The following is an 11,586-nucleotide window of genomic DNA, read 5'->3' as shown; positions in this document are numbered from 1 at the left end:
ATGTACAAATGAATATATGAAATTTTGGGAGCCATGTCACAACTGTGTTTTACCTGAATTCACATTATAGCAGGGTCGCATTGTACTCACTTTTAGGAAAAAATGTAAATGGTTAGTGAAAGCGGAGCCATTGTCAATGGTAACAACTTTTTATCATTTGGCACACTTGGCCTTAAACATATGAACATATCACTTTATGCAGTTCTGATTGGTTCAAATAAGCCCATGAAATTATTGTGCAGTATTCTCTTGGCTGATTGGCTGCGATTGTGGGAAAACTTTTTTTTAACCCTGCCTTCTGGAATGTTTTGTTGTCAATTAACATTTTGGCTGCCATTTTTTTAAATTCGATTCATGAAAGGAATTGGGGGGAAAAGGTCTCATCTGTCTGAATATGGCCAATGTAATACCGCAGGGACTTGTTATGTCTTGTATAACATATCATAACAAGAAAAATGGATACAACCCTAAAACAAGAACAACAAATTGCTCAGATCATAGTGAATGTGTAAGTTGGGGTTGGAGGGGAGTGGTAAAACTGAAGCATGGAATCCACCCTACATACAAGCATGGTTTAAATGTTAACTTACTGAAGTAAATAAACTCGTCTCTGTTTACAGAGGAATGTAGAAATAAACCGGTCTCCAGACTGACAGACATTTATCCAACCACTGCATATTTAGGCGGTAGATATGTGATACAATTCCAACTCAAAATTATTTTTTTTAAAACTTACATATTCTGTAGTCTGTTCTTCCAAGTTAAATACTGCAAATATCCAGTCACAAATACATTACGGTGAATATGGGACTTTCTGCATCCAGGAAACCTTCTTTCAAAAGAATATTGCAACAATGTAATGTTTAGTTGTGAAAGTGACAGGTTATGTAAGCATGGACTGTCTGCTGCATTCTAACTGGTACCGCATCCATGAACATTGGACATTTTGTTGAAAAATGATTTTGTCTGTGGGGGCCCCGAGTGGCCGAGTGGTCTAAAGCGCTCTTCGTTACGGATCACTGCCATCTCACCTCTGTCTGTGTGGGTTTGAGTCTCGGATTCGACTAATGTGGATATGTGAGAAAGCTTGCCAGTAGCTTCTCGGGGGTCGGTGGTTCTTTCCAGGGTTTTCCTGGGTTCTTCCTCCACCATTAATACTGGCCGCCATGTATAGCCAATCGTGTGCTGAAAAATGGCTTTAAACCCTACAACAACAACAACAACAACAATTTTGTATGTGTAAAAAGTTCTGTTTATTTGGGAGCACGCTTGTTCTTTGATTTGTAGATTGTAAGAAAAGTATAATCTACTTTTAAATGTTAATACCAGTTCAGCTTTGTTTGCGACTATTGTTTACACACAACAAATGAAAATCTGCACTGTTAGAGTGAACAAAATTATGTTAATTCTTCTATCTAAATAATTTCCACTGAAATAAAACCTATGTGATAAAAAGAATCTCAAATGGGTAATGATTTAATGTTAAATTTATGAAACTCGCTAAATGATGTCTCACCAAGGCATGCAAAAGCAGGACATTATTCAACTCGTGTCATAAATTCAATATTAAATCATTACCCATTTGAGATCCTTTATTTATCACACACACTGTAGTATCACCAAATGTTTTCAGCTCATCGTTAAAGAATATCACAGTTCCCCTTACTAAATTAAATAATAACAAAGTCTCGTCCAATAATCTTTGTTTTTGCAGTTGCTGGAAGCTGCTTCTATCTTTAAAATTTAAAATGGTTGCTGGTTTTAATTTACCATATTTACTCAAAAGTTTTGTCCAACAGCAAACAACATGGATACTAATTTGCCATCACATAACATGCCATCAGCTGCTGATTGTTCCTAACAAACTGCATACACTCAGTTCTTCTGGCACTTCATGCAACTGCTTGCAGTTTGACTCTACTTAAAAGTGTAACACCGTGACATATTTTTAGCCACCTTGAAAATCCTCTTGGCACTACTCTGCCTGAATGGAAAGTAATATCAGTATGGAATTTTCACCAAAATCCTTGTGATGCCTGGCTGACCTACGATTAATCTTGCATCCAGTATATTCACCATGATGGTCAACTTCAAATCCCTATTGCTATTCCTCCTCAATGGATGTTCATATAAACATTGAGATTTTCAGTAAAACACTTAAAAGTTTTAATTTGTCTCAAGTAAAAAAAGGTGCTGATCTAACATACAATATTCCAGCCATGGTGGCCAGGTTGAAATTATTATTATTGCTACTGAATGGATGTCTTATTTACACTCTTATGATGAGTAGTTTGTCCTAAATAAAAATGCTGCTCCTTTGGACTTCCAATATCTTAAAACTAATCTTCTTCCTGAGACATGGGGTTTTTACAAAAAAGTCTTTTGAGATCTAGCTGGCCAAAAATTACGCTTATTGGTGGTAGTCGTCTTGTCACTACTACACTTCTCACTATCTGCTGTTGGTCCTAAATAAAACTGATGCAAAAATGTGACCTCTGAAATTGAAAAAAATTCACAACAGTTTCTTATAATGAATGGATAACAACACCAGCATTTAAAAAAAAAATTCTTAACATATATAGTTATTCATATATTAAAATTATAATAATCTAACTTTCAAAATGGCTGCAATAATGGCCACCCAGAAAATATTGATGCGACTTCTAATAACAGTTGGCCTAATCAACATGGGTCTTTGCTAAACACTACTGTCGCAATATGAAGCTGGTTCTGGATTAAATTGGCGTATATATCCACCCATATGGTATCACAGTGGCTATATTGAAAATCTTTGTCACTACACCTCTTAGTGAATGATCACACTGATATGGAATTTTTACTAAAACACCCTGAGCTCATAATCTCAAGAATAAGCAATTACCTTTAAATCCCTACCAAAAATTCATAAATAAAACTTCTATAACCACCAAAATGAGAGAGGAAAAAAATGTTCTAAAAATAGACTAGAACTACATTTGTGGGTACTAAACTGGAAGTACTAATTGTGGCCTGATTCCAACTACAGGAAACTTGGCCAGTCTGATTCATCAAGCAGAGTAGTCTGGTTCCCTGCTTCATATGATCCCTGCATGAGAGAGCACATGTCAACGTGGTAGTTACATGATACAACAAAACTCCGGAGTAGGTATCGGAATAAGTATAGAAAATTTTGTGTTCTTTTGTTTTTGTATTTTTATCACAACCAGTATATGACTTTCATTTAATATTTGTTTCTACAATATTTGAAAATGATGGTTGAGATTCAGTGTACTCGTGCGAGTAGCAATCAAAATCGCTAGTACCCGCTCAAATGTCATCAATGCCTTAGTTTTTCATCTTTCAGCAGATTAAAGACCTACCAATTTTAATAGTCACAATTTCTGAGAAATAAATAATTTTCATCGATTTTTTGCAGCTATAACTTGATTTAACGTTTAAATTTGCTGGCCCATCCACAAAGTGGCTATGCTTTAACACTGCCATGTTCTCTTCTTGTGATGCTATACTGGTTTTCATACCTTCCATATAAAATATAGATACGGATATCGTACTGTATCTGAAACAAAAAGTCTACAAGACAAATCTAATCCACTGAGCGTTTGGATTGTCTCAACAAATATATTTATGGCAAGCACCCAAATGATCCATACTGCAACCTCCTAATAATATTCTGGTTAGAACTCGATAAATTTAACTCGCGACCAGTTCAGTAATGACTCAGTTACGTAATTGTTTCAGGCATCAAGTTGTCAAGGAAAATTTCCAGGTTTTTCCAGACTTTTGTGAATATTTGTAAAATTCAAGGACTTTTCATGGTCAGAAAAAGAATTATCATTTCTTCCGATTTCCTGGTAGCGTGGGAATCCTGCTTACCATAGACCTGCTGGCAATGTAAATGTCTGAGGGGGAAAAGAAAATAACTTGAATCTATCTGCATCCATGGAATATTTATTTTATATCGGCATTTAACGATTCCTAACCATACAGTATTTCCAGTACATATGACACAGAATACAGTAATTTAACTTCAATGAAAAATCTTGGACATGATTCTGTCCACATCTTTAAAATGTTCATTATCTAAGCTTACACCAATTTAATGTGTTCACAAACAAAAAGATTTGTCAAGTACTTAAAAAGTACAAAATAAAACAGTTCTGTTAATTACACACATCAATAATAATTATTTTTTTATAGCTACTTAAACTGAAATCTTCCATACAAGTTTGAGATTTTTAAATACAACAGCTGTATGACAGTGAAAACATTTAAAATGAACTCATTACATAAATTCTGGATGTAGTTAGGTAGTAATAGCATGCAAGTTTCTAAGGTAAACTATAAGTTCCAAATAATAGTCTGTTTAAATAAAAAAAGCTCTGAAGCATCTCAATGGTTTAATATAGATGGTTTACACTGTATATAAATACATGAGATACACAATTATATCATAACAGCATGACCATTTTTATGTACAAAGTACTCATAACAGCATTATCATTTTCATGTACAAAGTACTCACAACAGCATGATCATAATGTACAAAGTACTCAACAGCATGATCATAATGTACAAAGTACTCAAAACAACACGATCGTTATTTATGTAGAAAGTACCAAAAACAGCAAGATCATTATGTACAAAGTACACCACTCCCTTGATAACGTGGGGCCAGGCGTTATTCCCATTTTTTAAACCAGAAGAAAAACCAAAAAATTCATCCCTATTTGTTGAACTTGAAGAAAACTGCAATCAAAATTGATAACGGAAAATTTGATGTATCGCTCGTTTTATCGTCGAAAACGGTAGATAGGACTTGGAAATTTTAATCAATACTATGAAATATCAAATTTAAAAATAGGTCATAGTGTTTTACATTTTCTTTCCAAATGATATTCCTAGTACACCACACAATTAACGATATTTAAGGAAATTTCGATCTATGAAAATGTCACGCTGAGAGGAGGCAGTACTTTAATAAATAAATAAAAATTAAATAGTTTTTTATCAATTGAAATTTGTGTTCTAGTTCTATCTTTTAGTTCCTTTTAAGTGTAATCGTCATAAATGCAATGTGTCCTCTTGTAATTAAACGTAAAATGTGTCTATCGTAACAGCTATGTCCGCGAGCGTTTCTCTGAGAACCTAATTAAGTGCCAACCATGTTTTGATAACTGACTTGCAGAAGTAGTTGTTATGTTGATGCACTGAATTAAAAGCTGGCCTCCTTTGTATCATCATATTATATCTTTTGAATCAAATAAAGGATGTGGAATAAAAGAAAAGTTAAAAGGCACGAAAATCCTACAAACTTAAGATCTTGCAGACCCGGTCGTATGTTGGGTGAACTCACTTCATTTGATCAATTGAACACTTATAAATGTTACTGTGTATGTAACATAATCTACCTTAAATTAACTGACTCTTTCATAACTGTGATCAATGATAACAAGGCAGCCAAGTGAAACAAATACTTCGTAAGAGAGTTTGATTTCACAGATAAGAACCATTGTGGGCAAGCAAGTTTCAGAGATATCTTGAACTGGCACTTAGAGATATCCTCAAGGATGATAAGAAGTTTCATTATTAGTTCCAATTAATTAATTCACGACATCAGTATTGTACTCACTGAGCAATACAAAAATTGAGTTTCAACACAGACGATTGTCTCACGAAATAAATATCATGTGTTTTAGAAAGAAAAAAAAATCTTCTTTGGTGGTGTATCAACAGTTAGTCTAGTTCCCTGCTCTGTGGACTCCCGATTTGACAGGATAATATTAACCACCACTACGAGAACCAGACTAATCAAGAAAACAAAATGCAGTTACGTAATACACAGATTTTTTTAATGCACAGACATGATGGTTGTTGAAACCAGCAGGAATGATCTTTCATATGTTGGACATTTTGAAAATAAATGTTATTTAAACAGAATAATGAACAAGTTCATTAGAAAAAGCATGTTATTAAAAATTATTAACACAATTGTAAAATGTGGATCCAGTCAATAAAGAGCCCAGTTCCCTAATGTTGAACTCCCAATGAATATAAAAAAAGAAAATGACATAATCAGCCAAAGCATAGTGCAATTGTAGCTAATAAATGCCAAGCCATGTTTCTGCAACTATAATAGACTTGGAACAAAGTACTCATTATGGAAAATCCTCCAGTTCATCAGGGGTAAACATAAACCACTGAAAATTATTCCCACTAATAGCTGAATCAGATGGAGTGCTTATTGTTGACATTTTGCATATAGGCCTGCAGCTGTATTCACAGTAAGACTACAATGGAGTACTTGGTGCTGACAGTTTGCATGTAGGCATGCAGCTGTATTCACAATAAGACTACAATGGAGTACTTGGTGTTGACAGTTTGCATGTAGGCATGCAGCTGTATTCACAGTAAGAATACAATGGAGTACTTGGTGCTGACAGTTTGCATGTAGGCATGCAGCTGTATTCACAGTAAGAATACAATGGAGTACTTGGTGCTGACAGTTTGCATGTAGGCATGCAGCTGTATTCACAGAAAGACTACAATGGAGTACTTGGTGTTGACATTTTGCATGTAGGCTTGCAGCTGTAATCACAGTAAGACTACAATGGAGTACTTGGTGTTGACAGTTTGCATGTAGGCATGCATCTTTATTCACAGTAAGACTACAATGGAGTACTTGGTGCTGACAGTTTGCATGTAGGCATGCAGCTGTATTCACAGTAAGACTACAATGGAGTACTTGGTGTTGACATTTTACATGTAGGCATGCAGCTGTATTCACAGTAAGACTACAATGGAGTACTTGGTGCTGACAGTTTGCATGTATGCATGCAGCTGTATTCACAGTAAGACTACAATGGAGTACTTGGTGTTGACAGTTTGCATGTAGGCATGCATCTGTATTCACAGTAAGACTACAATGGAGTACTTGGTGCTGACAGTTTGCATGTAGGCATGCAGCTGTATTCACAGTAAGACTACAATGGAGTACTTGGTGCTGACAGTTTGCATGTAGGCATGCAGCTGTATTCACAGTAAGACTACAATGGAGTACTTGGTGCTGACAGTTTGCATGTAGGCATGCAGCTGTATTCACAGTAAGACTACAATGGAGTACTTGGTGCTGACAGTTTGCATGTAGGCATGCAGCTGTATTCACAGTAAGACTACAATGGAGTACTTGGTGTTGACAGTTTGCATGTAGGCATGCAGCTGTATTCACAGTAAGACTACAATGGAGTACTTGGTGTTGACATTTTACATGTAGGCATACAGTTGTATTCACAGTAAGAATACAATGGATTCCATGCCCTATCATAACATTGATTGAACTTTAAATTTTAATGGAAACCATTTTACATACACAAGAATTTCAAGTGTGAAATTATTAGGTGTAGACTTATAAAAAATGGTTAAGTAAAATTTGTGTAAATTTGGCAAAAATATGCATATGACAGGTGTTTCACTTATGCTCACTTATAGGTCAAAGCCAACTGCAAACCACATCATGCAACAGCAGAATTGGGTCTAGAGTAATCATTAGAACAAAGATCCTAATATTCGGCACTTCATGTGACTGCAAATAATGGACTATGATGTTTGCAGTTGGATGAGACTTGTAAGTTAGTATATAAGGTATTTGAGTTTAAGATTGTGAACCGAGTTTCACATATGTAGGGTTTAAGCACAAATCACAACATAATGCTCCATGCTTCAAAATAAGTGAGATTCATTGTTAATAGAACACACAAAAATCATAATTTATAAAATTTCATTGATGATGCCAAAAGCATCTCATCTGCTACTTATTACATTCTTAACTGTTCAAATAAATCTTTTAATCTATCAAACACATGCCAGATCCATACATGGAGCAAAGAGTTGTTAAAATAAAAAAATAAAAAACAAATTTTTGAGATTCAATAATTTACAGAAAGCAAAAGTGACAAAGGAACTATAAAAAACATTTTAAAAAATAATCTCGTTACACTATAGATCTGATAGACTTGGAAAATCTAAACAACCATGATTCTAGAACTAGCTCATCCATCATAAATATTTTGAAAATTTATTTTATGTCCTCTGATCTGTCTGTCACATCATGGCTAAATTTTGTGTCCGAGTTTGTATACAGCCAAAGAGGGATTTGTTTGTTAATCTATATTTTGTAAACTCGAGTTGTAGTTTGTTTTTTCTTAGTGTTGCCTTAATAAAAGCAAGGAATCCTATCAAAGTGTCACATATAATTTATATCCATCAATTAACACCATCACCAAGAGTATCATAAATGGTGCATTATAAACACACCCTGAGGTATCATATATACTCACTTATAATGAGTCAAACTGCAAACAGCAATGGTCTGCTGTAGCATAATGCACCTGCAGATCAGATCAATGCTGTTTGTTCTACTGATTACTCCCAACATATTCCACAGACTCGGATCTGCCAGTGCATTATGTGACAGCAGATATGGATTTGTGCAGTTTCCAATTGAAATCCAAGTACATATATTCAATGGTATTATTACATTTATTTCATGTAAGACCCTCTTTCACTGGTCAGGTAATGAGGTACTAAAAGACAGTACTTAGTGTAACTTTAGTACTGTATCACTATCATTAAGTGCCATTTTATACCAATAACAAAACATACGCCTCCCTATCAACAGATGTGTGCCTTAGCTTAAATGCATGATATCCATAACATTAGCCAATATTAAAAGATGCAAAACTTGAGATTTTTTTGGAAGAAAGAATTGTTTCTTTTCACCTTAGCATGATTGACTTTTGACCTATTTTACCTAAAAAATCATCAGAGGCCTTTTTTGTCTCAAATGCATGATATCCACAACATTTGGTTAATGTTAAAAGATGACATACATATATCCCTTCTATTCAACCTAGCCGTTCAAGTGTTTAATTTCCTCACATAAATGTCTATGTGATATATCTTATGATCGTGCTTTTGTACAGCAAATATGGTTCACTGTGTTGCATATGGATGTAACCAAAAGCACCTTGGACCTCTCAGGCCACCAGGAGCCCACACAATCTATTATAAAGTAACTAAGTAATGAAACAATGTACAACTACAGCATCATAGTTGCTGATGTTGATTCATCTCTTAGTTTAATAATGGGCACTAAGGTATGGTCATTCCTCATTTCCTTGTGATACATAACTACGGTGTAAGTCACTAATTACAGCTATGAATTTTGCTGTGATATTTAAATAAAGTGTTGTTTCTTGATGATGAGTGTCCAAAAGTATTGAAAAATATCAAAGCACTTATGTGATTCTTTAATTCAAAATATACATTTTCATCTTCAAATTAACAGTACTAATAAAAAAATTGTAAGCTAAAATATTTTTTATGATGCATAAACTGTATTGACACATGATGCACGAAAATGACTCAAGTACAGTGTACTTGTATATCCTAAATAGATTACTTGATTGAATTGTGCATAATTACATGTCAGCATGGCTCATTTAACAATGATTCTGAAGCCTTGACATTGTCAATGCTTCAAAATGATCCTATACCTTGAAATGGAGCTAAAACTGATGATATGAGTAAAAATATACTTCTTAGAGTTATCTTTTCATGAAGTTTGGTCTATGATCAAACTATTAAGCTTACAAACAGTAAAATATATTGGTATGTTTATAGTATCTGTATTTTGACCACCATGACAGATAACGAGATTCTCGCTGTAATTTACTTTCTAGACAGTGCTTGCTATACCATATTTGGATGTTTTATATTATTCAATGCATGCCCTTTAATATCATCTATTTATGTTTCCAAAGAAAGATGCAATGCCCTTATATGGCATACCAAAAAAAATGAGGCTGAAACGGAAGTAGTTCTTGGATGAAATAAAATGGTGGAGAATACAACAATAAATTTTATATGAAGAATATGAACACTATTTTAATTGTGTTTCTAGGGACATTTGGCAACACTGTGTTTCTAGGGACATTTGGCAGCATTGTGTTTTTAGGGACATTTGGAAATAGTGTTTCTAGGGACCTTTGGAAACATTATGTTTCAAGGGACATTTGGCAGCATTGTGTTTCTAGGGAGATTTGGAAATAGTGTTTCTAGGGACATTTGGAAACATTGTGTTTCTAGGGAGATTTGGCAACACTGTTTCTAGGGGCATTTGGCAACATTGTGTTTCAAGGGACATTTGGCAACATTGCGTTTATAGTGACATTTGGAAACATTGTGTTCCTAGGACATTTGGCAACATTGTGTTTCTAGGGACATTTGGCAGCATTGTGTTTATAGTGACATTTGGAAACATTGTGTTCCTAGGACATTTGGCAGCATTGCGTTTATAGTGACATTTGGCAACATTGTGTTTTTAGGGACATTTGACAGCATTGTGTTGCTAGAGACATTTGGAAACATTGCGTTTCTGAGGACATTCGGCAGCATCAAGTTTCTAGTGAAATTTGGCAATAATATTATTAAATAAGATTACTTCATTTGTTTAAGATTATGTATTCCATATTTTTATGCTGAAAAAGTACCATGTGTGAACCACACCTAGCTGCTCCACTGATATAAGAATGTTTCAGTATCCCCTCCATAAAGCAGGGACTAATATTAGTATTAGGTTCTCAAGATAATAGATTTGTAAGGAAATGCTGATTTGAAACTATTACATTTTCATTTGAGTATTTAACATTTTGTCCCTTTAAAATGTCACTATTTAAGTGGAGATTAAATGCAAGTTGGGAGAATACTGACACAAAATATAGTTCCATTCATCAAAGATAATGCAGAATGTAAGGCCTAGTAATTTATTTACCATCAAAGAAAAGCTTCATGGATAAGGAATGCATATTTTCAACAAGAGCATAATTTTACTTTCTTCTTTGCTTCTTCTTTGGTGTAACTGAAACAGAAAAAAGGACAAGAGTGTAAAAATGTATCACCTTTTGCTAATTCATACACGTTTTGAGTAAGAGCAAAATTTATACCATATTTATACCTACAGAAAAGTTTAGTCCAACTGTAAAAAGAACATAATGTTCTGCCATTGCGTAATGCATAAGCAGACTAGGGTCCATGTTGTTCATTCTACTGGTTACTTCTGACAAACTGCACAGATCCAGATCTGATGACACATTATTTGCTGGCAGATCTGGGTCTGTACAGTTCACAGTTGGACATGTAAAGTATCTGTTTCTAGTTTCTGTACATTCGGTTTCAACATCATGTACACTTATGCAGAATGTTGTAACTCAATGATCCCATGTAACCAATAAATTCTCATTACAATGATCAAGTTCATTTCCAACCAATTTTTTTAGTAATGAATCTGCCAATGCAATGGTCAAGTCTTTAATTTGACAAGTTATCATCTATGCCACTGTTGTACCAATTTATGAAGATGAGAAGAAAATGGGGTAGAAATATAAATTTATTCTTCTTGGCATATTACTATTGCATTTTTAAGTATTTAAAAGAGATAAAAAATATATAAAATATTATACACACATTTTCCATTGTTAAAAGTTTATAAAAAACATGTTACAGAAACCAATTACTGGAGTGCAAGTTGCT

General features: G+C 34.2%; 1 protein-coding gene across 2 annotated transcripts in view; it reads right to left on the bottom strand.

Annotated features, from left to right (window-relative positions):
* Positions 1 to 3,932: 3,932 nt before the first annotated feature.
* The window catches only part of LOC149786553 (homogentisate 1,2-dioxygenase-like), a 77,564-nt gene continuing 69,910 nt past the window's right edge, over positions 3,933 to 11,586 (bottom strand). For both annotated transcript variants that reach the window (XM_089977058.1, XM_089977057.1), the window contains one exon: positions 3,933 to 10,915. Coding sequence is in view for 1 of the 2 variants with exons in the window: in XM_089977057.1 (XP_089833183.1) it covers positions 10,884 to 10,915 (32 nt within the window). In the remaining variant the exon portion in view is untranslated. The remainder of the gene's footprint in view (positions 10,916 to 11,586) is intronic.

This window comes from Sinohyriopsis cumingii, chromosome 12, assembly GCF_028554795.1.
Source record: "Sinohyriopsis cumingii isolate HCF-2022 chromosome 12, ASM2855479v2, whole genome shotgun sequence".
In the NCBI taxonomy this organism is placed as follows: Eukaryota; Metazoa; Mollusca; class Bivalvia; order Unionida; family Unionidae; genus Sinohyriopsis; species Sinohyriopsis cumingii.
The sequence above is the reverse complement of the archived record's forward strand: the minus strand, read 5'-3'. Positions and strand labels throughout refer to the sequence as shown.